The sequence below is a fragment of the Canis lupus genome, chromosome 15 (genome assembly GCF_011100685.1).
Source record: "Canis lupus familiaris isolate Mischka breed German Shepherd chromosome 15, alternate assembly UU_Cfam_GSD_1.0, whole genome shotgun sequence".
NCBI classification, from domain to species: Eukaryota; Metazoa; Chordata; class Mammalia; order Carnivora; family Canidae; genus Canis; species Canis lupus.
This window is the reverse complement of record NC_049236.1, coordinates 8505384-8533316: the sequence shown is the minus strand read 5'-3', so window position 1 is coordinate 8533316 and position 27933 is coordinate 8505384. Positions and strand designations below refer to the sequence as shown.

At 40.2% G+C, this 27933-nt stretch overlaps 1 protein-coding gene across 2 annotated transcripts; it reads right to left on the bottom strand.

Moving 5' to 3' along the window:
- Positions 1-316: 316 nt before the first annotated feature.
- SHCBP1 (SHC binding and spindle associated 1) lies at positions 317-26007 on the bottom strand. Of its 2 annotated transcripts, XM_038557988.1 has the most exons (13): positions 25887-26007; positions 22898-23065; positions 22409-22524; positions 20757-20965; positions 18130-18222; positions 14210-14443; positions 13951-14119; positions 13483-13603; positions 10019-10150; positions 9224-9342; positions 4032-4118; positions 3513-3654; positions 317-1518 (listed from the first exon to the last, which is right to left on the bottom strand). In XM_038557988.1, the coding sequence occupies exons 1-13, from the start codon at positions 25969-25971 to the stop codon at positions 1193-1195; spliced, it is 2001 nt and encodes a 666-aa protein (XP_038413916.1). In that variant the 5' UTR covers positions 25972-26007; the 3' UTR covers positions 317-1192. The 2 variants fall into 2 exon arrangements, with proteins under 2 accessions (XP_038413916.1, XP_038413917.1); XM_038557989.1 differs by lacking the exon at positions 4032-4118.
- Positions 26008-27933: the final 1926 nt, after the last annotated feature.

The window sequence follows — 27933 nt, the reverse complement described above, 5'->3', positions numbered from 1 at the left end:
CTTTATTTATTCATCATAGACATAGAGAGAGAGAGAGAAAGAGGCAGAGACACAGGAGGAGGGAGAAGCAGGCTCCATGCCAGGAGCCCGACGTGGGACTCGGTCCTGGGACTCCAAGATCGCGCCCTGGGTCAAAGGCAGGTGCTAAACTGCTGAGCCACCCAGGGATCCCCAACCTTAATACTCTTTCTGAAACATTAAAAAAAAAAAAAACACTAAAAGGATAAACTTTGTGCACATTCCAAAGGACCACACATGCTACATATGCTACACATATGCTATGGCCCATAATGCATCTGGAAAAAATATAACAAGATTCAATTTTTTATTTCATCATTTTAATTTTAATCAGTAATGACACATACACTTTTTAAAAATATAAATATTTTAAAAGCTGTGCTTTACAATATGATATTCAAGAACACAGAGCTGATATAGGTTGTAAAAGTAATCACTTTGTCTAAGATACTTGAAATTTGATCAGAATACTGTTATGGCGAAAAAAAAAAAACTTCTTTTTAATCATTCATATTCAGCAACAGTGAAAATGCTCTACTTATGCACTGGCTCTGAATAACACATCTCATGTTTCAAACCTGCCATGCTATCTATTACTGTTTTGATGATTACATAGTTCAACATAAAAATGCATCACACTCAGATTCTCAATAAGTCTGATTACACAGATAACCTCCCAATCATAAAAGCTTTTATTTTAAGACAAGTATTATGCAAATGCAGCATGGAAATCAGACTTGCTGTTAATTGGGAGAAAAAGACAAGTGTAAGAACACTGCACATTTGACACCTATTGCATTTCTGTGCACTCATCTTGTATTCTCTGTCTTCCTCGTGTCCGAAGTGCTAGGTTAAAGTGTATTTATACTAGAAAGTTACTGATAGGCTTAATAATACGACAGAAGGATGTGTTTGAGAAAGCAAGACTTTCCAGATAAGAAATCTTCATTTTCTATTTTATATTTCTATTTTATATGTTTTTATGACCTTCCTTATACAGAGGAAATGTCTCTTGTGCAACACCTGCAGACAGAAATAGATGTCATTTCACTCACACCCAATCAAATATATCAAATGTGAAATACAGACATGAAGCAAACTACCACAGCAGCAGTGACTCTTAGGGCAGCATGTGCAAAATCCACTATTTTTCTATCTATTTACATCATGGTGGTCAGAAAAGAAATGTGCCAAAACTCCCTTTCCCATTCCACTTAAACTGGTTCCCCACAATTGAAACAAACATCTCCTGTGACATTAACTTGTCGTCAGCTTGCGTGATCCCCAGTTCACTCAACCTTTTCTTCTTCATCTGGCCCTTCTGTGTGGAGGCAGCAACTAGTTCATTCACAATTTCACAGTTGCCTTCAACTTGCTCAGAAAGGCTGGATCTTGCATAAAGCTCCATTTTGCCAGTTGCACACTGAATCAGCTCCTCTAAATCTATCCTTTCTGCTGTATCTGCCTCTTCACTTGTTGGAACTTTAAGTGCTCTATTTTCTGGAGAAATAAATTATAATAAATAAGGTTAAATGTACAAAATAACTCCACAAAAAAATATATATTTCTATATTCTGTGAGAGCTTTCAAGTTTTTTCTGCCAAGGATTCCTGCCATCATCTGAGTAGATTCTACAAACTCTTTGCTGTAAGTAGCTCAACGAGTAGTCGTTTTCCTCTTTGTACCAAAGCTTTCTGACTCTCCTTTCAAAAGGATTACCAATTTTGAATTCTTTTCTCTTTTTACCCTAGAATCTCCTTCACTTAACAGACCTTTCCTGAGTATTTACTACCTACTACGCATGGCTTTAGGGGCTAGATGCAAAGATTAATAAGACAGTGCCACTCTTCCTAAAGGAACTCCACTCCAGCAGCTGATGCCAGCATTCTCAGTGAGTAGGTATCTGGGGTAGAATTCTAGATGGTTCCTGCAACGCCCAACCCCTGGTGCTACCTTCATGACTGCTAAATGGCAAAATGATTTTGCACATGTCATTAAGGTTACTAAGCAGCTGACTTGAAGAAGATAATTAGGTGTCCCTAATCCAGTCATAGGGGCTCTTTAAAAGAAGGAAAAGAAAGCATGAAGAAATTCATAATGTGAGAGAGATTTGAAGCATGAGCAACATTTGCCTTGAGGGAGGTTCTCTTGAGGAAAGTTGGAGATACAGAGGGTTATAGGCCAAGCCTGGCCTCTAGAAACTGAGGACAATCCCCAGCCAATATAGCCAAAAAATGGAGACCTCATTCCTATGACCTCAAGCAAATGAATTCTTTTTTTTTTTTTTAAGATTTTATTTATTCATTCATGAGAGACACACACACACACACACACACACACACACACAGAGAGGCAGAGACACAGGCAGAGGGAGAAGCAGGCTCCATGCACCGGGAGCCCGATGTGGAACTCGATCCTGGGTCTCCAGGATCGCGCCCTGGGCTGAAGGCAGGCGCTAAACCGCTGAGCCACTGGGGCTGCCCAAGCAAATGAGTTCTGCCAATGATATGAATGAGTTCAGAAGCCGACCTTCCCCCCAGAACTCTCAGACAAAAGCCCACTCACCTCTGTGTTCACCCTTGTGAGACCCTAAGTACATAATGCAGACAAGCCCATTTGGACGTCTAACTACAGAACTGTGTGAAGAAAAAGAACTCACAGATAACTAGAGTGGGTCTTGAGGATGATGAGGACTACTTTCCTCACCCATGCCAATGCTTAATCCCTCTCTGACTGAGATTTCATAGTAATCTGGGTCATGGCTTGAAAGTCATGAATTTCCTAACGATTTAACTCAGCTTTGCTGCCATAGAAAGACAGTTGACAGGGAGGCATTTACTTCTGCCAATAAAAAATAGAAACAAACTTCACGATCCCCTCCAGCAAATGCAGACTGGCACACGCACTTCTCTGCCTCCACCCTTAACAAACGCCAGCAGGAGCTACCATTGCCATCATATGTCCAGCTTTATTCTATAAATATACAGAAAGCCAAGCATGATAAGAAGGGAACTACACGGGATCCCTGGGTGGCACAGCGGTTTGGCGCCTGCCTTTGGCCCAGGGCACGATCCTGGAGATCCGGGATCGAATCCCACATCGGGCTCCCGATGCATGGAGCCTGCTTCTCCCTCTGCCTATGTCTCTGCCTCTCTCTCTCTCTGTGACTATCATAAAAAAAAAATAAATAAATAAAAATAAAAAAATAAAAAATAAAAAAAAGAAGGGAACTACAGGACCAAATAATATTCTTATTACAACCACACACCAAGGTTTAGAAGGAATAGGTGAACTAGTTGACCTTGAAAGTTTCTTTCACCCTGGGAGTCTGCAATGTTATAGCTTTCCCAAGCTTCTTCAACCCCAAGTCCAAGCATATGCCAGTTATCTTTGTTAAAGGAAAGGAAGACTTGGATCCTTAATCAGAGTTCAATGTTGAAATAAAGCAAACTAGATCCAGTTTTTATTTTTAAAAATCACTAAATACAGCATACCTTCGGTTTCATCTTGGACATTTTCCTGCAGGTCAGAGAAGATTGTAGGTTTCACCAAGACAACACCATAACCTTCATTATTATGTATGACATTATTCACCATGGATATTTTGGGAATGTCATAATGCTCATCTAAGAAGTCCTGTGACATTGAAAACAAATGTTTTAAGGAACTGTCACATTCAACACCACCTGATTTTTAAAATCTCACTTTTTCCCGGCTATTCTAAAAATAAAGGAGAAGGCTATGCTTATTAATAAGTGGTAGTGCAGTCCGAGCTGAGTGACATAGCATTCCTCTGTCATTTCTGCAGATCTATAGGCAGCAACATATTCTCACAAAAGAACATCACCAACTATTGATATCAAGATGATTATTAAGATGTATATACTGCTTGTGCTTTCAAAACCAGAAAACAATAGAACTCAACATGAGAATTTAATGAAACACAATTATTTCTTGTATGAAACCATTCTAACTAACTTTTGGAAAGAGGGTGTTTTAGCAGGAGCACTCACCTTAATGAGTATCCCTTCCTTGCAGTGATGGATCCCATTGTCACTTAAGGTGCACTTACTCCCTGGATAGATTTCTATACCAGCACCCTACAAGTTATGTTTTAAGGTGTTACAATCAGTTTTTTAAAGACAAGACTACAAGAGAAGGCTTATTACAATCACTTCTTAAACCTTAACATAGTGCAAATACAAAGTATTTTACAGAAAGCTTTGTTAGATATTTCTAATCAACATTTCCATTTGCTCCATTTCCAGCAAATTCTCTATCATTTATCACTTTCAAAAATGATTCACAGATATACACACAAAACACTGGCTAAGATTATCAACACTTGATTACTGTCCCACTCCCTTTCATTCTGGACAAGTCAGTTTTCTGATCCTGCCAAAGAAAAAGAACAAAGTATTTAACAATTTTGCAATTATTTAAAATGAACATCTTCTCTGAGATACTCAATTAGCTGGAGAACAGTATTTGAGTCTAGTAAAATATTGTAATATAAGGATAGAAAATAGACCTGATATTTTTTAAAACCCATCAGTTTTAAAACATCTCAACATAACTTAAAAATCAGTATGAGCTAAAGAATTAATGGCCTCCACTACTACACACATGTTAAAATTAGCAGCCAATTCAAGTGTATCATTTATACAAAGTAACCAGAAAGATCCATGCATGGAACAATTCTTTCACATTATTCCTTGGGACTACATGGTATCAATTAAGAAGTAACAATAACAGGAATCATTTATTTACTGAAGTTATACTAAGCACTTTGGGAAGTAAAAATAATTTATTCAAACCTCTAGTTATTTAAGAAATCATTTTCGGAATAATTTCATATATAATATCATACATGAAGAAACACTGCTATTAACCATTTATAACACATTTACTGTATGTATGTTGAGAGTATGCCATGAGAAAAATTTATTATTATATCCCTTTTAGGGATAGGAGAACATATATGCCCAGATGACCCACTACACACCAATCTAACTCTCCATTAGGTAAAAAGATCTGCTAATTGGGCTTTCTTCCCCAGACTTGAGGCTGAAGAAGCTGGCAATCCACGAACACCAGACACAGACCAGAAGCCTCCTGAAAAGCCTGCTCTCTCTAGCCAAAGAACCAGGCAACCTGGAAAGTCAGAAAACTTTCAGACAATTATAGCTCTATGCCAGCCAAACACCACAGATAAAAACAGTGGACCGTCCCCACACATGCTGGCAAATGCCGAAAGGAGAACATAAACATCCTTCTCAAGACTATCACCAGGCACCGCAACTCTCCCCGTGGGGTGGTGTCAGAGAAGGCCAAGTAGGAAGCCACCAGCCAAAGCGCCAGCACTCCCACCCGACAGTCAAAGTGCTACTGCTCCTCCCCACTAGGGTGGTACCAGAGCAGGCCTGGCAGGAAGCCTGGCCTTTCACCACTGCCCAGTGTAACAAGGCCACTGCCTTGGGCCGTGGCATCAGGGAAATCATGTAAGAAATCAGAATTTCTACCCCCTCCCAGCAGTAACAAAGAGCTCCCCCATTCAAACTGGGTGTCAATGGAAGCTAAATGGGGAACCCGGACTTCTCCCTCCCTGCACCTCTCAGTAACGAGGCAGTACCCTCCACCTCAACCCTTCCTGTACTGGTGTCACCGAAGTTAAAACAGAAGATCCAGGCTCTCATAATACCACAAAATATCCAGGTTTCAGGTGAAAATCTCTTGCCAAACCAAGAGCCAGAAAGATGTCAAACTGTCAACAGATGCCAAGACCAACTGTCAGATGTTAGAATTAGCCGACAAGGATTTTAAAGCAGCCATGATAAAAATGCTTTAATGAGCAATTATGAACATACTTAAATGAAAAATGAAAGGCACACAAATTAACAGAAAGGCTCAGCAAAGTAACAGAAAATATAAAGGACCAAATGGAAATTTCAGAGCTCAAAAATGACAGAAATAAAAAGCTCCATGGATGGGCTCACCAGCAGAAAGGAAAAGACAGAGCAAAGAATCAGTAAACTGGGAAGATAGAAGAATAGAAACTACCCAATCTGAACAAAAGACAAAAAATGCACTAAAAAAAAAAGTGAATAGGGGGATCCCTGGGTGGCTCAGCGGTTTAGCACTGCCTTTGGCCCAGGGCGTGGTCCTGGAGTCCCAGGATTGAGTCCCACATCAGGCTCCCTGCATGGAGCCTGCTTCTCTCTCTGCTTGTGTTTCTGCCTCTCTCTTTCTGTGTCTCTCATGAATAAATAAGTAAAATCTTTAAAAAAAAAAAAAGGGCAGCCCGGGTGGCTCAGCGGTTCAGCGCCGCCTCTGGCCCAGGTCCTGATCCTGGAGACCCAGGCTTGAGTCCCGTGTCGGGCTCCCCGCAGGGAGGCTGCTTCTCCCTCTGCCTGTGTCTCTGCCTCTCTCTGTGTCTCTCATGAATAAATAAAATCTTTTTTTTTTTTGAATAAATAAAATCTTAAAACAAAACAAAACAACGGTGTCTATCCTCTCCAAATTGATATACAGGTTTACAAAAATTCTTATCAAAATCTCAGACTTTTTGTAGAAAGAGACAATATTTTTCTAAAACATATATATTGAAAGGCAAAGGAATTAGAATAGCTGAAACAATTTTGGAAAAGACAAAGTGGGAGGAATCACTATCAGATTTCAAGACTTACAGTAGCAGGTGTTGGTGGAGGGACAGGTCCACACATTAGGAGAAGGGAACACAGAAACAGAAATCCCCACACAAATTTCCCAGATGATTTTTGACAAAAGTGCAAAACGAATTTATTGGAGGAATGACAGCCTTTTTAAGAAATGGTGTGGTTACAAATGGACATCTATGGGCAAATAAATAAACCTTAACCTAAAATTCACATTTATACCAAAATTTACTCAAAAACGGATCATGACTTACATGTAAAACGTAAACCATAAAATTTTTAGGAGAAAAGAATAAGAGAAAATCCTTGCGACCTAAGGCTGGGCATAGAGTTCCTTACACTTAACACCAAAAGCACTACCCATAAATGGAAAAATCCAATAAATTAGGCTTCATCATAAATTAAAGCTCTGTTCTATAAAAGCCCATGTGAATAAAATGAAAAGACAAGCTATAGACTAGCATAAAAATCTGCAGGGGCACCCGGGTGGTTCAGTTGGTTGAGCATGATCTTGGGGCTCTGAGCTGGATAGGAGGCCTGCTTAGGATTCTCTCTCTCCCTCTCTCTCTCTCCCGTCCCTCCCTGCCTGCCTCACAGGTGTATACACTCTCAGGATAGAGAAAAAAACAAAACAAAAACTGTATGCAAAGCAAATACCCACCAGAGGACTAGTATCTAGAATATAAAAAGAACTCTCAAAACTCTACAGTAAAAAAGAACAAATAATCCAATTAGAAAATGGTCAGAAGTCATGAATAGACATTTCACTGAAGAGAAGGATGGCAAGTAAGCATATGAAAAAATGTTCCACATCATTAACCACTAGGTAAATGCAAATTAAAACCACACACCTAACAGAATGGCTAAAATTAGAACAGTAAAAATATCAAATGCTGGGGAAGATATAGAGAAACTGTATCACTCAAACATCCGCTGATGGGAATGTAAAATGACGTAACTACTCTAGAAAACAGTTTGGCCATGTCTTTTTTTTTTTTAATTTTAACTTTTTTTTTTTTAAAGATTTTATTCACTTATTCGTGAGAGAGTGAGAGAGAGACAGGCAGAGGGAGAAGCAGGCTCCATGCAAGGAGCCTGACGCGGGACTCGATCCCAGGTCCCCAGGATCACGCCCTGGGCTGAAGGTGGCGCTAAACCACTGAGCCACCCAGGCTGCCCTGGCCACGTCTTTTTTTTTTTTTTTTTTAATTTTTATTTATTTATGATAGTCACAGAGAGAGAGAGAGAGAGAGAGAGGCAGAGACACAGGCAGAGAGAGAAGCAGGCTCCATGCACCAGGAGCCCGACGTGGGATTCGATCCTGGGTCTCCAGGATCGCGCCCTGGGCCAAAGGCAGGCGCCAAACCGCTGCACCACCCAGGGATCCCTGGCCACGTCTTTAAAAAAAAAAAAAGTAAACATGCAGTTGCCACATGATCTACAATTGCACTCCTGGGCATTTACTCCAGAGAAATGAAAACGTTTCCCATAGTAACCTGTACACAAATGTTGGCTGTAGCTTTATTTACAACAGCCAAAACTTGAAAACAACTCAGATATCCTTCAACAGGTGAACAGTTAAACAAACTGTGCAACAAACATATGCTGGAATACTATAAATAGTATAGTAAATAGCAATAAAAAAAGAAGAAACACTTGGTACCTACAACTTGGGTGAAGCTCCAGAGAACTGTGCTAAGTAAAAAAAGCCAACCTCAGAAGGTTATGATGATTTACATTTACATAACGTTCTTGGGACGATGAAATAACAGAAATGGAGACAAGACCAGGGTTTGCCAGTGATTAAAGAAGAGGTGTGACGGAGAAGCAAGTGGCTGTCGCTGTCAAAAGGCAACATGCAGGAACCTTGAAGTGATGGTAATACTCAACTTGACTGAATGGACTATCTGGCTGTGCTGTTGTACTACAGTTTTACAGGATGTTACAACTAGTACAGAACACACATACAGGATCTCTCTGTTCTACTGCTTACAACAGCATGTTATCTCAGCAATTCTCTCAAAATAAATAGTCTAATTTAAAAAAAAGCAACTGAGCTTCAATTGCTACAAAATCCATTTATAAAGTCAACAAATGTGAAGGGTCTAAATTTCTCAAAGTTATCACAGAGAAACTGAGATTTCTTATTTCTCTTCCTTATATAACTACATCCGGCTTAGTACATAAAAGTGTCTGAACTTCTTTGAAGAAAGAGAACAGGAGTATGCATTTACATCTTGGTCCCACATTTTGTTTACTTATTTAGAACTTAAACCTAGGGCAGCGCCGGTGGCTCAGTGGTTTAGCGCCGCCTTCAGCCCAGGGTGTGATCCTGGAGACCTGGGATCGAGTCCCACATTGGGCTCCCTGCATGGAGCCTGCTTCTCCCTCTGCCTGTGTCTCTGCTTCTCTCTCTCCTCTCTGTGTATTCTCATGAATAAATAAAATCTTTTAAAAAAACAAAACAAAACAAAAAAACAAAAAGAACTTAAACCTAAACTACTTCCCCAAAGGATAAGAGATTATCCTACCTTGGCACCATATAAATCTGAGTTCTTCATTAAAAATTCTGCTGACGTTCGCACTGTGACTCCGGTAGTTTCACACTGCAGCACACAGTTTTCCAACGTGGTCTTACCACGGTGGATGACTAGGATGAAAACATGCAATCAAATGCTTCAAGTAATGTGTTTTCCAATATTAGAAATGTCAGCTCTAATACTAAATATTTCTCTAGCTACCATTTAAACTTTGTTACTGGAATTACAAACTCACAATTTACAAAACAATGACTAACATGTAAAAGCAGCATTCTTAAAACCGAATGAAATGATCTCAGATATGCAAAATCAAGTTAAAGAGCAATTTTCCAAAAAAGTATCAGAAAGTAACTTTCATGAGATCTTGGGAGAAGAAAAGGAGACCCAATTTAAGAATGGCAATACAGGGACGCCTGGGTGGCTCAGCAGTTGAGCATCTGCCTTCAGCTCAGGGCGTGATCCCGGGGTCCTGGGATTGAGTCCCACATCGGGCTTCCCACAGGGAGCCTGGTTCTCCCTCTGCCTATGTCTCTGCCTCTTTCTCTGTGTCTCTCATGAATAAATAAATAAAATCTTTAAAACAAATAAAAAATAAAGTAACAAATTTTCAATAGGCTGAACTATTTTCTACTTCAGAATAAGCTTCCTAAGTCATCATGTTATGTACATAAATAATCAGCCTTCCATATACTCAAGAGTGGTTTATTGAATTGCATCTTCTAGGAAAAGTAAAGTTTTCTCTCAAAGCCGGGAACAAAATAACACAGGAAATATTCAGATACTTACTCAAGATTCCTTCTACAGCATCATGCTGAATAAATTTTATGCCTGAGATTTTAATATCCACACCTGTACAGTCCACAAAAGTATCTCCTTTGCCCCTCTTTTCTATCACAATATCATCTGGTAGACCATATCCTAAGGAAGAGAACAAGAGTATTTAAGATGGGTGAGGGGAAATGTTTAAACATAAAGTTACTATAATAGATCTCTCTATTTCAAATGGCCCCAAATGACATGAGACCAGTCAACCAAGTTGCATTTAAATAAAATCTACCTCACATATCTTGTTTAATTTAAACCAGGCTATACAATTTTAAATAATAACCACACCTCAATCTGCCCCTGTTATCAGGAACTCTATCCTATCAACCATCTCAGACCAGCTCAGCACTAAATTTGCTTACAAAAATGCTATATAGGGACACCTGGGTGGCTCAGTGGTTGAACATCTCTGCCTTTGGCTCAGGGTGTGATCCTGGGGTCCTGGGATTGAGTCCCACTTCGGGCTCCCTGCAGGGAGCCTGCTTCTCCCTCTGCCTATGTCTCTGTCTCTCTCTGTCTCTCATGAATAAATAAATAAAATCTTAAAAAAAGGATCCCTGGGTGGCGCAGCGGTTTAGCGCCTGCCTTTGGCCCAGGGCGCGATCCTGGAGACCCGGGATCGAATCCCACGTCAGGCTCCCGGTGCATGGAGCCTGCTTCTCCCTCTGCCTTTGTCTCTGCCTGCCTCTCTCTCTCTCTCTCTCTCTCTCTCTCTCTCTCTGACTATCATAAATAAATAAAAATTAAAAAAAAAAAAGGGAAAAAAAAATCTTAAAAAAAAAAAAAAAACTTTAAAGCATTTAACACTTGTAAATTTTTTCCCAACTCTAAAATTCTATTATTCTAATATAAATTTGGTTTGAAAAAGCCTAAGCATTTCTCAAGATTTCCTAATTTTAGTATTCTCTTAAATAGATTGACATAGAATCTGACAAACTGACTTAAAACAATTTGTTATTGAAAAAATAGGTCTACCTTGTGAACCAATAAAAAACATTGGATCTCTACAAATCCCAAACTAATAATATAGGCCAGACCTCTTAATGGGCTTACAAAAAACTGGAGTATCAGAAAACTAGCAAAGTTGCCTGACTCTCATCATAAAATAAAACCAATAGACAAAGCTGTAAGAAATAACTCTTGTCGAAGACTGTTTGCATGAGTAAATGAAAGCAATCACTACATTAAAGGCAAAACCAGTGAAGTTTTTCTGTACTCAAAGGACACAGACATGGGGCACCTGGTGGCTCAGTGGTTGAGCATTTGCCTTTGGCTCTGGTCATGATGCCCGGGTCCCGGGATCAAGTTCCGCATCAGCTCCCCACAGAGAGCCTGCTTTTCCCTCTGCCTGTGTCTCTGCCTCTCTCTGTGTGTCTCATGAGTAAATAAATAACATCTTAAGAAAAAAAAAAAACACAAAAGACACAGACAAGACTTCAGGAGCACTGGAGGAGAGTGCAAGGTGACCCCACACCCAGGAATGCTGCCAGTGGTGGACTCTGGACGATTGGATTATATGTATTTATTTTTTCTTGATTTTTTTTGTGTGTCTGTCTATAGTTGGAACATTTCCTACAATAACTATTGTTTTTTATCATCAAAAAATTATTTTTTTAAAGATTTTATTTATTTATTTATTCATGAGAGACACAAAGAGAGAGGCAGAGACCCAGGCAAAGGGAGAAACAGGCTCCATGTAGGGAGCCCGATGCGGGACTCAATCCCAGGACCCCAGGATCACGGCCTGGGCTGAAGGCAGCGCTAAACCGCTGAACCACCCAGGCTGCCCTCATCAAAAAAATTTAAAAATAATTGTCATACCGAGAAAAAAAAACAGATTATTACATAAACAAGCTACATATTCTTAGTAGTTTAAAACAAAAAAACATCACTTAAGTGAATATATATTCTAAACAAGAAAGTAAAACCCTACAACTACTGTCAACGCTCCACACACAGTACATACTCAATTACATCTCTTGTGATAAGCATTAGCTATAGATCAGACAAGCTATCATAAAACCTTTTACATTACTCATGAACAAGTACTCCATAAATTCACACTAGAGATACCATAGGATTTCCCAAATTCTCAGAAATGCCCTCTGGCAGTAAATCTAGTTATCTGTACACTTAACTATCAGAATTCTATATGGTTATTTATTACACTTTTGCAATTTCATTATTAATATCTTTACCAATCTAGGAAGATCTCTTACCCACCACACAATCTATAATATCAATGCTATTTTCAGTATGCCAAAAAATAGTATTTTTATTGCTGTGATTTATCCTCCAGATATGTTATACACACACACATCTATTATATATCAAATATTGGAAAGGAGAAAGAACAAAAATTACATACATAAAACAAAAAAGGGGGTGAGGTGATGTACTAGTGAACAGAAGGAAATTAAACTCCCAGCCTTGCTTCCATTAAGAAGTTTTGACAAGGTAAAGAACATAGCTTAAGCAGTTTGTGACCAGCTGCACAAGCCCCAAAATGATAAAGGATTTTTTGCATTACAAGCTTTATTGCTAACTTAAAGCTCTTTTGGTAAATAGTTGAACAGGTGCATCTAAATTTGACATGTTATGGAAATACACAGGACCAAGATGAACCATTGTAAAGTAACCTAAATTTAGGAAACACTTAAAATGTACAATAGGATATGACTGTTAAAAAGTTATTTTTAATAGAATCTTTTGATATTAATATTCTCGAAAGTACACTTTGGTCAAGATACAAAGTGTAGAATTAACATTCAGCAAGCTTCATTTATTTTTTCCCTAGAGAGAGAGTGAGAGCATGAGTTGGGGGAAGAGCTAAGGGAGAGAAGCAGAATCTTCACAGAGCATGAAGCCCATAGCTGGACTTGATCCCAAGACCCTGAGATCATGACCTGAGCCAAAACCAAGAGTTGGACCCTCAACCAACTGAGTCACCCAGCAAGCTTTTAAAGAATTAATAAGATAAAGATTCTTGGTCCACTTTCAAGTTGGACCTATACCTATGAAAAAATATGTTAAACTTAAAACAAAAAATACATGCATCAATATGTCTGTAACATATAAGAAATAAGAGTAGACAGGAAATAAAAAATACTAAACTCTAAAAAAATACTGCTAGGAAAACTTTTTATTCTAGAAATGAGATTTCCTCCCCATAAACCTACAATCTAGAAAATATACTTCTTCCTAAATGGTCTTTTTTGTCTTTGTGTATGTTGTCTTCCCAACAAGTTGCTCAAACACTGAGTCAATCCCCAAACACTTTAAATACTCTTAATATTTTAAGGCAACTCATTTGAAATCAAATGGATTAAATCATATTCTTGGAGCTTCAAAAAGATCAGTGACTTACTATTTTTTCTTAAGTGTATCATGCAAGAGACTTTGGTCTCATGATATTCCAGACTCACCTTCCAAATCAATGGAGTCAGCAATGGCAAACGTGCCATGCACCATGTAATGGCCAGGGCAAACAATCACAGTGTCACCTTCATAGCAGGCATTTATAGCAGACAATGGATCGCTATGGAACTAGAAAACAACAACAGATTGCAAATATACACCCCCCAAAAGGCAACCTACGTATCACTCCAGGTACCCTACCCTCATGTTCACTTTATAAAGGCAGCCAAAACTGCTTACTTAAGTATCTCCTCAGCTACTGCACTGAACCCAACCCACACTTGTTAAGTTACTAATGCTGATAAAAGGCAAAGTTCTCACTACTACCCATCACACACACACACACACACACACACACACACACACACACACACACAAAACAACTCTGTAAGCTCCTGTAAACACTCTGTGGAATTCAGGAAAACCTGGAGTGAAGTAGAAGAAAAAAAGCCACGTGGGCAAAAAATTACTTTTACCTGAATTTCTGTTTCCTCCTTACAAAGCTCCTGAGAAAGCCTGTCCCTGAGCAGAGACCGCAGCAGACCAGTCATCATGGTGGAGGAGACCACATGCATGACCTTCTGACCATTTGGACGAATGCCCTTTGCTTGGATATTTGAATTCTTCTGATAACCAAACACGTATCTTAGAGAAACCAAAAGACCAATCAGTTCTTAGTAAGATAGCTGGTTAGAAAAGATGCCAACTAACTAAGAAAAACAAAGACACACATACCTCAACAAAGGATTCTCAATGAGTTTTAGCTTTTGTTTCAACTGTTCAATCTCTGAATACAATTTTAACCCTTCAACCATGGAGATGTTTTCCTGCTCGGAATCAGAGTTACAATTTGACAAACTGCTTCTCAGATTTAAAAATTTCCTGTAACTCTCCTCACACTGGGACAACAGATTGTGGTAATCCACAATAAGTCCTGAAGGAACTCGGTCTTCAAGGATGTCATAATGCCTGAAAGTTTAAAAGCAAATTGAAATCCACTGACTTTCTGACACATTTTCCTTTTTTTTTTTTTTTTTTTTTAATTTTTATTTATTTATGATAGTCACAGAGAGAGAGAGAGGCAGAGGGAGAAGCAGGCTCCATGCACCGGGAGCCCAATGTGGGATTCGATCCCGGGTCTCCAGGATCGCGCCCTGGGCCAAAGGCAGGCACCAAACCGCTGCGCCACCCAGGGATCCCTCTGACACATTTTCCTATCATTGAAACAGCCCATTTAGTCCTCAAAGACCAGGAAGAAAAGCGTTTTATCTTACACAACTCAGATACACGTAACGTCTTTCTGAATAGAACTCTATTATAAGTGGAAGCTATTGAAAGTTTTAAGGATCACTTCATTAAGGTCACTAACTTTTCTTGCTTTGGGAAGTTGCACAGATCCAAGCATGTATGCTTTAGAAACACTGAAAGTTCACTTTTTACCATTTGTAATCATTATTTAATGAAAAATTATTTTCTCATATATTAGATTCAAAATCTTAATCATAAGCAGATGTCAGAGAGCAAACTGGAGGTGTAGGGGTAGGGGAGGAGGGAAGTATCCCAATAGTTTCATAACATTGTTGCAGATTACCATATTTATAGAATCAAAATTTTTAATGATTCAATCACTGGCTCTAGTCCTTCCTCACATTTAAAGCACTACAGCACAAAATTATGCTGCATATTCCCTTAGGAAGATTATTACAGTATGTTTCAAAAACATAAGCCTTTGAGATTCTCAGAAAAAAAACATAAAGCTGCCATTCCTAGAGAGTGATTAAAACAAGTACCAGACAACCTTATTGGCACTTACAACTTATTAGTTTATATACCCTCTCAAATACATAGAACAAAAAGCATTTCTAGATGCAATAATTTATGAATGTAGTACAATCAAGTTAATGGACGTGAAATTAATGGATTTGAAAATAAACTGCAATATTATTGTCATTACCCATATATAGTTTTACAATAATTGCCTTATTTCTCAGTTAAAAGTATGCATATTAGCTAGGCCTGAAGCCAGAGTTTTCCAACCTTGGCTGCATATTAGAATCACTGGGAGCTTTTAAAAATACAAATGCTCAGGTCCCCATTCAGACCAATTAAATTGGTCTCTAGAAGTAGAGAAGTTTTTTTAAAGTTCCTTGGGGATTCTAATGTGCAGTCAAGGTTGAAAACTATTGCCTTAGATGATGTTTTTTTAACTTAGTCATGCTCTAAATAAGATGGGGGGAAAAAAACAGAACCACATCCTAAACAAATTTACAAGAAATCACAGTTAACATTCAAACAGTATTTAAAATGAATTAAAAATACATTTTTTCCACTTTTCAAGTAAATGAATTAGGTGAAGCTTGAAAAGCATGGATTTTGTCAGCTTTGGTTAACCCATGCTCTTTTAAAGATATTCTAGAAATCCACTTTGCAAAGAAAAAATTGCACTGACTGCTTGATCAGGTCTATTAAGTTATGAAGATTAAGACTCAAATTTTATTTTATTTTATTTATTTATTTATTTATTTATTTTTAAGACTCAAATTTTAAAATGAGTTTCTTAGCATTTCCAATATCCATGCCAATCCGCTTATTTCTTCTCATTAAAGTGACACTTTGTGGTTTGGAAGCCATGAACCAACATCTGTGTCTCAGACCCATAAGCTTTGATGCACAGCGTCTTGCATTAAAAAGGAAAAACATTTACTTCCCAAATTAAGACAATATGGTTTGATTCCCTTTAAATCCTGCCTGTTGATAACACTACTTCCTATCTTTGCCCAGAGACCTTTTATAAAGAGTCTGCCCTACATTTGATAACATTCCAGTTTCCCCATCGAGTACCATAGCTTCTTCTCCGCAACTGAAAACAATTACTCCCTTATGCCTTCCCATCTGCCAGTGTATGTAAATCATTTGTTGTTTGAACATGTAAAGCTGTCAAGTCAGAATACAGTCCTTTCCAAGATCAAATTTGCTAGATACACAACAGTCACCTACCATTACATTTCACTCCAATCAAAACCTAAACTAGAAGATATGCAAGCTTTTTGAAATTCTGGCATTTTATAGAACACACTATGGGAAAATAGGAATGCACGATGGAAAACTTGGAAAGGTTAAACAGAAATTATACATGATTCTAAATCAGGTAGAACCACTAAACAGACTTCTCACATATTTTTTACTTATTATTTACTATATAAACTAAGAGAAACTTACTAAATCTAATTGGGTTCCATAAAATGTAAAGGATCACTGCCTTATCTTATGTAACCAAATCATCCTTCACATAGGGAAAAGAAACATTACCTTCTACAATTTTTCTTTTATTTTTTTTAGTGCAAGTTCTAATTTTATTCTTATTGAAGCACTGCCTTTAAATTACCACTCATGAATACATGGAAAATTGCCTGGTCTTAGAGTTCCATCTCGTGGAAATGTGAATGCCACATTTAACAAAATCAGTGCTTGGGCTGCATGGCTAAGTTAGGCTTTTTGTAATGTAAGCATTTTTCCCTATTAAAATCTGACAAATTAGGGGATCCCTGGGTGGCTCAGCGGTTTGGCACCTGCCTTTGGCCCAGGGTGTGGTCCTGGAGTCCCGGGATCGAGTCCCGTGTCGGGCTCCCGGCATGGAGCCTGCTTCTCCCTCTGCCTGTGTCTCTGCCTCTCTCTCTCTCTCTCTCTGTGTGTGTGTGTCTATCATACATACATACATAAATATTTTAAAAAAAATAAAATAAAATAAAATAAAATAAAATAAAATAAAATAAAATAATCTGACAAATTAGAAGAATGTGTTTCCCTATTCCGGAAATTTTTATGCATCACCGATATTAACTGCTTAGCATTTTCATTCATTTGTCAAATAAGACTTAAGGGACAAGAACTTGACAAAACAGGGACGCCCGGGTGGCTCAACAGCTGAGCATCCACCTTCGGCTCAGGGCGTGATCCTGGAGACCTGGGATCGAATCCCGAGTCGGGCTCCCTGCATGGAGCCTGCTTCTCCCTTGGCCTGTGTCTCTGCTTCTCTCTCTCTGTCTCTCTGTCTCTCATGAATAAGTGGATAAAATCTTAAAAAAAAAAAAAAAAAAAAAAGAACTTGACAAAAACATCCTCAAATAATTCTGTACATCCTCAAATAATTCTGTTTAACCAGGTGTTTTGCTGTAGGAACTTAGAATAAAGCCAAATATTTTCTAAAGTACTCTAAAGTACTTTATTTTCTAAAGTATTTTATTTATTTTTAAAAAATAAAGCAAAAGAAGTCTTGTATAATTGTATACAAGTCTTGTATAATTCCACTAATTTCACTATCTTTCAAACAATTGTCTTTGAATTTAACACAGGATTTTTGTTTTTTTTAAACATGTTAGCTCAACTAGTTTTATTTATTTATAAACCAGTGAACTCTTTAACTTCAATGTCCCTGAACTCTGCTGTTAGACTCAGCAGACTACTTAAACTAAAAGTAGGCTTCTTGGCACCTGCACAAGTTTCATTTAATAACTTGTCAATGGGTTAAACTATTTGTATGATGGCTTGCTCTATGTGTGGGCGGGCCCCTGGAGTATGTATACACCAAACAGGTAAAATTAAACCATGGGTAGCTATTTTTCCAACATGTACAAGGTCACTAATAAATAACTTACAATCTCAATCGAGGTTCAACACATCTGACAAAATAATCATACTCATCCTCCTCTTCTTCATCCCAGCTCCTCCAAATATTTTGATAGAAAAACCTAAAAGGAAATTCATATCATTCAAATTCAATCACTGGCTCAGTGTTAGGGATTTGGAGAGGTGCAAGCTAAAGAGTAAATCAAAACAACCTTATTAGCCACAATAGAGAATGATGCATAAATGCTAGGCTTGATAGTTATGAGTCAATAGAACTTCTTTGGATTGGCTAAAGCTTTTTGTTTTTGTTTTTAAGATTTTATTTATTTATTTGACAGAGTGAGAATGAGAGAGAGCACAGCAGGGGGAGTGGCAGAAACAGGGAGAAGCATACTGCCTGCTAAGCAGGGAGCCCAACTTGGGACTCAATCCCAGGACCACGGGATCATGATCTGAGTGCCCCTAAAGTAGTTTTTCTATAATATTGGTTCCATTATGACCTTTATTTAATTAGAACTATTTATTAGGGCACCTGAGTGGCTCAGTTGGTTGAGCATCTGCCCTTGGTTCAGGTCATGATCCTGGAATCCTAGGATCCAGCCCCAGGTTGACTGAGTAGGAGTCTGCTTCTCCCTCTCCCTCTGCCTGCCCCTATCCCCAGTTCATGCTCTCTCTCTCTCTCTCACACACACACATAAATAAATTAAAATAAAATAAAACAAAAAAATAAAATAAGAACTGTTTACTGACCATCTGTAATTGGTTGGATGGTGGTGCCATTTCTTAATATAGAAAAGATTGGGAGAGAAACAGATTTGGGTTGAAAACAGAGTTGTTTTCTCCACGTGTGAATTGAGATGCCTATCTGACCTCCAAGTGGATGACGTCAAGAGGGAAGATGAATAAACAAGCCCAGAGCTCACCAGAAAGGTCAGGGCTAAAGATATAAATCTGAGAGTTGTCGGCATATTGATGGCATTAAATGTTCTCAACCTTGGCTGCATGTTAGAGTCCCCTCAGAAGCTTTCAAAAACTAGTTTTCAAACCTATTCCAGACCAATAAATCAGAATCGGGAGCGGGGAGGATATCAGATACAGAATCCATATTTTTTAAACCTCCTCAAGTGATTTAACAAATTTTTATTATGGAAAATCTCAAACATATACAAGAGCAAATAGTATCATGAATACCATGTATGTATCACCCAGGTTCAACAATTATCAACACACAGGCAATCTTACTTCATCTCTACCCTAACCCATTTACTTCTCTGCTCCCCAGCCCCACCATCTGCACACCAGATTACTTTAAAGCAAATGTCAAACATATAACATCATTCACACATTTTAATGTGTAACTCTAAAATAAATCTTTATACTAAGAAAACGTTATAATTCTTTCCTATCCAAATATCCAGTTAGTGTTGAATTTACCCTGTTTGTCCCTTCTGATATTATTGCTATTGTTTTATCATTGGCTTTTCAAATAGGTATCCAATTGTACTTAATTAAATTACTTTTATTCTAAAGATTATCCCCTCTCCTTTTCTCCCTGAATTTATTTTTTTTTTTTAAGATTTTATTTATTTATTCATGAGAGACAGAGAGAGAGAGGCAGAGACACAGGGAGAGGAAGAAGCAGGCTCCATGCAGGGAGCCTGATGTAGGACTTGATCCCGGGAACCCAGGATCATGCCCTGGGCTGAAGGCCCCAACCACTCAGCCACCCAGGGATCCCCCCCTGTTTTTTGTTTTTTTTTTTTTAAGATTTTATTTATCTATTCATGAGACACACACACACACACACAAAGAGGCAGAGAGAAGCAGGCTCCATGCAGGAAGCCTGATGTCTCCTTGCAATTTATTGAGTTTTCCATACTCTGAATTTTACTGATCGCATCTGTTTCTTTTATTTCTGGTAAACAGATAGTAAGATCTAAAGACTTGGTCAGCTGTAGGGAAGATTTTTTTGGCAAGGATACTTAAAGGGGGACACAATGTACTTCCAATCAGGAAGTATATGACACCTGGTCATCTCTTCTGATGATGAGGTTAAGAATGACCAGGGGATTCAGGTGTTGTCAGCCTGCCTGATGCATCTACTACAAAGTTTACCATGAGTTTTTAATCAGCTAATCATGACCATCGCCTAGAACCTTTATTTTATTTATTACAGGTTATAAAATACTGATATTCTGATCCTATCATCCTTTTTCATGTATTAGACTACACCTATAAAAACAATTCCCAGGTGATTCTAATGTGCTTCCAAGGCTGATTAAAGAGAGAGAAGGGTAGATAGCCTCAGATGGATCCTGGGTAACTCCAACATTTTAAGTTTTGAGGAGGAAAGGAAGAGCAGGCCAGGATGACCAAGAAGCTGGAAGGAGAGTGTGTTAAGAGATGAGAAGGATCAAACAACTATAATGTGACTGAGAGGGAAAGCAAGATGAAATCAGAGAAGAAGAATAAATAAATCAAATCTTAAAAAAAAAAAAATTCTCTATCTTTGAATATTTTAAAATATTGCAATGACCAGCTTTACAGTGTGAGTTTTAAATCTGGGTACATAACGCAGACCAGAATTACTGCCCTTCATCTGACATTTCTGGCCATGAGGTTATTTTCATCAACTCTCCTTCTCCTCTCTTCCTACCTGACATGTTCAATTGCAAGGGCTGTCTGGTCAAATACTCCAGAATCATCAAATACCACCCACAGCTCCTGCAGGGGCAACCGATGTTCCTTCAGATCGAGGAGCTCATTCATACACTCCAAGGTAAAAGAGCTCACTTGAGATTCACAGAGGTATGGGTCGGCAAGCCTCACCACTGCCTTCAAGGCTGCAAAGTCCACATCTGTGACCTGAAAATTAAAATAATGTGACTTACATGGAAATCAAAATTAAGATACACACAAAACACTACAGCCTGATTTTTTTTTTTTTTTTTAAGTATGTAATGGCAACAGGGAGCCTTCTTCCATTATATAAAAAATAAACAAGAAGGGCCTGGCTCTTACCCAAATGGAGCTTACATTGTAACTGAAGAGACAAACAAACAAGACAAGACAGTATTGAGCATGTGACAAAGTATAACCAGAGGGGTGGTGGTCTGGTTTTGCTGGGATGATCTGGCGAAGTCACTTCTTAGCTGGGATGTACGGGATGAAAGAGAAGCAGCCATCTGAAGAGCAAGAAGGTGAAAAGGCCCTGTGGCAGAGAAAAGATTGGCTGCTGGAGCAGCAGACAGGCAATATTTCTTACTGGAATCAAAAGAAAGAAATGGGCAGGGGAGGGGCAGCAGGAGATGAAGTGAGAGAAAAGGGCAGAGAGATCAGGACAGAAAGGACATTGGAAGGAGCTTGGACTTTATGTTCTCTAGACAATGAGAAACCACGAAGCCAACATCAGGGCTTCGGTAAATGCAATGCATTAGAGGTGTTAAGCAGGGGTAGGACACATTTAAGTCCATGACTTAGACAACTTTTAGGGAATAGGTCAGGGTGGAGGTGGGGGGTTGCACGTGGACAGGACGACTGGGGCACTGACGACACTATGGCAACAAAATTAATAGGACTTTACTGCCACCAAAGATAGTAACATAATAAAAAATTTAAGCCACCAGGAACAGCTGCCACCCACTGCCTCGCCCATAATCACTGCAGTAAATGATGCCATTTTGTAAAGGAGCTGTAGCAACAACTTGTATTCTCACTCCCTGGCTTAACATTTTAGATTAACTGGGGTTTTTTGTGGTCCAGTTAACACTGAGAAAAATTCACAGCTGTAATTAGAGTGCAAATTTACTGTAAAAGTCCCAGTCAGGTGAAAAATAAGATTGTTTTTACTTTTGACAATGCGACACATTATCAAGAAATTAACCAAGTACCTACAAATTTGTTAGGCAAGAAATAAGCCAGTTTTAAAAGTCTTGCTTGGTTTGAGCTACTTAATGGGCTACAACTAAGAAGGTAAAAAATTAACTGAACTTTCTACATTGACTTCATAATGAGGCCTCTTTATTTTTTAAATGGTCTCAAATACCTCCTCCACCTCATAGGTTTATAATCCACTTCTGCCTGTCAAAGGACACTGAAAGTTTAACCACCTCAATTCCCTGTTAGCTCCTCCTTGGCCACCTTTAAAATTCGTGGAACACTTCAGACACCATGACAATTAGATGTGAAAAACATGTTATTTTCAATCAGCTCATAAACTTTAATTAAAAATAAGCACTTTGGCTGTAAGTCTGAAGGAAAGTGCTTTTAGCTAGAGCCAAATGTCTTTAACAATGGAATTAAATTTACCTCAACCAGCACCTCGAACACGTTAGTGTGCCAGACTGCCTGCCATCCAGATGGTTCAAGGACCTTCTCCAAGAACTCAGCTGTGAATTCTCTTACTTCAGAGGCCTTGCAGTCAGCTACAAACAAATTAAACACAGTTAAGAATGGAGACTGTAGGGTGGCCCAGGTGGCTCAGCGGTTTAGCGCCACCTTCCGCCCAGGGTGTGACCCCGGGGTCCCAGGATCCAGTCCCACGTTGGGCTCCCTGCATGGAGCCTGCTTCTCCCTCTGCCTGTGTCTCTGCCTCTCTCTGTGTGTCTCTCATGAATGAATAAATAAATAAAATCTTTAAAAAAAAATTGAGACTGCATAAAGCAGAGAAAAGTTCATAAATCCACTTTCCCAGAACCAACTGGCAGTCTGGGAGACGGAGACAATCTACTTGTAAACTGAAAAGATAAAAGAAAAAGAAAAAGAAAAAAAAAAAAAAAAACCCAAGACCGTACTCACCTAAAATGTAATCTTGATAAGCTCTGAATCGCTCGTAGAACAAAAGTTGACTTGTCTGGAATATTTCTGGGAAATGAGTCTTTCCCTCGGGCACAAAACTTTGTAAATTAGAACCTGGCTTATCATGATTGCTACAATCACTGCATGAATCTTCATCTTGAAACAGACCTAAAAGAATGAAAATAAGCAGGCTTAACCATCCCAGACACTTCAGTGTTTACAGACTGCTTCTAATTTCATATTTTCATTTAGAAATTCCTAAAAAAAAATACACACAAGGATTTGGGTGTGATGCTTTATTTACCTTTATCATTGTCAGGAGAAATCAGTTTTCCAAACTTGAAAACACCTCAAAATCCAAGCTCTACTTCAAAACAATAAGAACTTAAAATCTTTCATAGGTTAATTCTTTGTTGTTCTATGAAGTTTTTCAGAAGGCAGAGGGAAAGGGTTGTTTTTGATTCACTGGCAATCACCAAAGATCTCCTTTAAAGGATAAAGCCGTGATTCTTACTATAGCTAGCAACTTATAATGGTCCAATATCTTACAGATATTTTTTTTCCCAAAATAATTCCATAAAGCTGCATTAAAGTTAGGAGCTGGTATCCTACATTCCTTCGCAAATGAGGTGAAGCCGTCCTTTGTTTTCTGCAATATGAGTCTGTCAATGGCCCTCCAATAAACAGATTCTTAATAATGCATGAGGTTTACTTCACTAAAGCCACCTCGTTAAAAGTTCCTCCTCACTAATTTCAGTGACTGTGTCTAGAGAAAAGATTAGAAAATGCTCATCACATTAGGTTTGGGCTGTAATTGACATTTCATGAGGCATGATTTGGTCAGGGGCATATCTAACTCTGTATAATACGATGTTCTTAATAGACAAAACAAGTACCAAATAAACAATGCCGAGGATAGCATTTACGCTGGCAAAATGGTCTCCACAGCTTATTTCAGGGAGGGTATCTTTCTCTCCACCGCAGCCCACCTTGGCACCCCCTGCTACTCGTATTCCCTCCTTCCTTCAACTTCTTTGCCTCTGTTCAGGCCCCACTAGTGACCACAGGGTACTCAGGGCTCTACTGCTCACAAATGCCAATGCACATGAGCCTCGGAGGACATCAGTACCTCACCAGCTGCGTGGCAATGTCTCTGTGCCTCAGTTTCCTGTCCTATAAAGGTAAGATGGAAATAGATGCCTATTTCACTTAAATTAAGATTAATCAATTTGTTGGTCATGATCACAATAGTACCTGTTAAATAATATAAATAAATGTTTATTAAAGAAATACTACTTTTGCCTCACACCCGTTAGGATGGGATTATCAAAAAACAACAAGAAAAATATCAAGGAAACGAGTCTTGGTGACGATGTAGAGAAACAGAACCCTGGTACAGGGCAGGGTCCCTGCCTGGCTCAGCGGTTTGGCACCTGCCTTTGGCCCAGGGCGCGATCCTGGAGTCCCGGGATCGAGTCCCATGTCGGGCTCCCGGCATGGAGCTTGCTTCTCCCTCCTCCTGTGTCTCTGCCGCTCTCTCTCTCTATCATAAATAAATAAATAAATAAATCTTTAAAAAATAATAATAAAATAAAATAAAATGGTACAGGGCAATGGAGAACAGTATGGTGGTCCCTCAAAACTTTAAAAATGGGTGGCCCGGGTGGCTCAGCGGTTTAGCGCTGTCTTCAGCCCAGGGTGTGATCCTGGAGACCCAGGATCGAGTCCCACGTCGGGCTCCCTAAATGAAGCCTGCTTCTCCCTCTGCCTGTGTCTCTGCCTCCCTCCCTCCCTCCCTCCCTCCCTCTCTCTCTCTCTCTCTCATAAATAAATAAATAAATAAATAAATAAATAAATAAATAAATAAATAAATAAATAAATTTTTACAAAAATTTAAAAATAGAATTACTGGGCAGCCTGGGTGGCTCAGCAGTTGAGCACCTGCCTTCAGCCCAGGGTGTCACGCCGGGGTCCCTGGATCCAGTCCTGTGTTGGGCTCCCTGCATGGAGCCTGCTTCTCCTTCTGCCTCTGCCTCTGTCTCTGCCCCCCTTCTCATGAATAAATAAAATTTTAAAAAAATAATATAAAAATAGAATTACTATGGGACGCCTGGGGAGCTCTGGAGGTTGAACGTGTCCCTTCAGCTCCGGTTGTGGTGGAGTCCTGCATCGGGCTCCCTGCTCAGTGGGGAATCTGCTTTTCCCTCTGACTGCCCCACCGCCCGCCCCTCTAATAAATAAAATCTTAAAAAAGAAAAAACAAAGCAGGATCTCCAAAAGACATTTGTACGTCCCATGTTCAGAGCAGCAAAGGGCAGGAGCATCCCAAGTGTCATCTACACACAAAGTGGATGAACGGATAAGCAAAAGGTGTCATCTACACAAAGGAACATTATTCAGCCTTAAAAAAGGAAGGAAATGCTCACACACACACCCCACACACCACAGATGAGCCCTGAGGACACAGTCACAGCAAGAGAAGTACAGCGGGAAGCCACCGACCCGAGGGGCCTAGAGTGGCAAGTGCCCTGCGGTGGCCAGGGGGTGGGGGAGGGGAGGCTGGGGGTCATCGCCAGGTGTAGCATTCCCGGTGACAAGGGGGAGTGACGGGGGGGGGGGGGCAGCTGCACAACAACGGGAGTGTCTCTAACGCCTCTAAGCTGCGCAGCTGACAGTGATTGGGGGGCACCTGGGGTCGGCGGTCAGCACCGCCTTCCGCCCAGGGCGTGACCCCGGGTCCCGGGTTCGAGTCCCGCGTCGGGCTCCCCGCGTGGAGCCTGCTCCTCCCTCCGCCTGTGTCTATGCCTCTCTCTGTCTCTCTCTCTGTGTCTCTCATGGATAAATAAGTAAAATCTTTAAAAAGCGAGAGGGAGCAGGAGGGGGCCGCGCCGGGCTGTGCCCGCCCACGCCGCGAGCTCACGTCCCCTCCGCGCCGCCGGGAGGCCCACCCACGCCCCAGGCCCACGACACGGCCCACCGCGGGGCTCACCCCTCTCCGCGGCCACTGGCTCCTCGGCGTCCTCCCGGCCCCGGCGCCCCGGCTGCGCAGCCATGGCCCGCGGCCCGTCCGCCATTTCAAATTTCCGCGGGCTGTCTCCTCGCCCGGTAACAGGCTGACGCCGGCGCTTCCCATTGGGCCGTGGGCCGAGGCGGCGGGCCAATGAGAGGGAGGCGTCCGCGGCGCGGCCCCGGCGAGCCCCGCCCCGCTGACGCCGCGCAGAGCGCCACCTACCGCGCGGGCGGACCGCCTCCTCGCCAGGCCCCGGGTCCTCTACTCTCTGGGAGCGACGTGCACGAAGCTGAGCCGGAGCATGGTTTTTGGGGTGTTTTCCGAAACGCTAGCAAGCCGCGCCGGGAAGTCGGCCAAGCACGGAAGGCACCGGACTGGGGATCAGAACACAGCGTGTAGGCTTGTTTCTGCCACCACCGGTGGGATCGCCTTAAGCCACTTGACACAAGGTCACCTTCGGTTGTGCCGGTGACCTGGGCTCGCGGCTGCGCACCTGCCCGGCGGAGCACCAGCCCCGCCCCAGCACCCCCGCACCTCGCCCCCGCGTGTGTGCACAACGCCCTCATACACTCACACTACTTCCAAAGAAGGTCAAAGTTAGTAAAAGAAAAAAAAAAAACTAAAAAAAAAGTTAGTAAAAGTGTGCTTTTACCCATAAGGGTCAGAGGCAACGATTACCTCCAGTAACAACAGCTCACACTGACTGAGCCTCGTGCACAAGACACCCTCCCGCATGCTCCACCTGTCAGCTGCAGCCGTCCTGTTGTACGTTACCTACCCGCAAAAAAAAAAAAATTTTTTTTTAATCCAGCAATTCCACTTCTGGGTATGTATTCAAAGGGGGAAAAAAACCACTAAGTCAAAAAGATATATGCACTTCTATGTTCATTTCAATATTATTTACAATAGTGAAGAAATGGAAATAAGTGTTCAATAATAGACGAATGGATGAAGAAGATGTGGTATACATATGCAACAGAATATTACTCAGCCATCAAAAATTTTGTGGCAACATGGATGGATCTAGATGGTATTATGTTAAGTGAAAGAAATCAGACTACATTTATCATCATGATCACTTCCTTAATATAAATACTGAATAACTATGCTGTATATATCAACTACATTTCAATTTTTAAAAACCTATCAGCAATTATACACTCTTGGGAAAGTCTGTGTTTTCATAGGCATTTGCAAATCCTCAAAAAAAGTCATGAAGGCGTACATCAGTGCGTACAGAACGTTTACAGCGGCATGATTTTTTTCAAAAAGTTTTTATTGTGGTAAAATACAAATATAATGAAATTTACCATCCTATTTTTAAGTGTATAGTTCAGTGGTTTTAAATTCATAATGTTGTGCAACCATCACCACCATCCATCTCCAGAACTCTTCATCTTGCAAAACTAAAACTCTATACCAGTTTAAAATTAACTGAGCACTATGTTACTCAACCTTCAGAAAAATCCTATTATCCTCATTTCACATTTGAGGAAACAAAGTCTCCAAGAAGTAAACCAACTCACCCAATTTAACCCAGCACAGCCAAGATTATAAACCAGCCTTATTGGGCAGCACCTGCCTTCGGCCCGGGGCATGATCCTGGGGTCCTGGGATCGAGTCCCACGTCAGGCTCCCTGCGGGGAGTATAGATAGAATATTATGTGATCGTTAAAATAGCACTGAGGAAAATTTACAGCAATGCTCCTATAGGTCTTCATATGAAAAATATAGAATCCAAATTTCAATGTACACTGCACTGATGATGATGATTAAACTGGATAGATTTTTTTTTTTTTTTTTTTTTTTTGCTCTGCCTATCCTCTAGCTTGGCTAAGAACTGCACCCTCATCCACATGGTTTCCACAGGAGCAGCTGGGTGAGTGCACACATGCATGTACACAAGTGCAATTCACACATGTGCAGGCGATAGCTGGTAAGGTTTTCCTGAGACAACACACCTTTGATGTATGGGCCCATTCAGCAATGCCTCCTTGTAGTAAGATTTTCTCTTTGTCACTATACT

What these genes read in the sequence shown, in the direction of transcription:
- SHCBP1 (XM_038557988.1), bottom strand. Translation starts at nt 25,971, where the DNA reads ATGGCGGACGGGCCGCGGGCCATGGCTGCGCAGCCGGGGCGCCGGGGC. An exon ending in TGTTCGAGGTGCTGGTTGAG is followed by an intron (nt 20,966 to 22,408) that starts GTAAATTTAATT and finishes TTTAATTTTCAG; the next exon opens with GTCACAGATGTGGACTTTGC. An exon ending in GTTGAACCTCGATTGAGATT is followed by an intron (nt 14,444 to 18,129) that starts GTAAGTTATTTA and finishes TTAAACTTTCAG; the next exon opens with GCATTATGACATCCTTGAAG.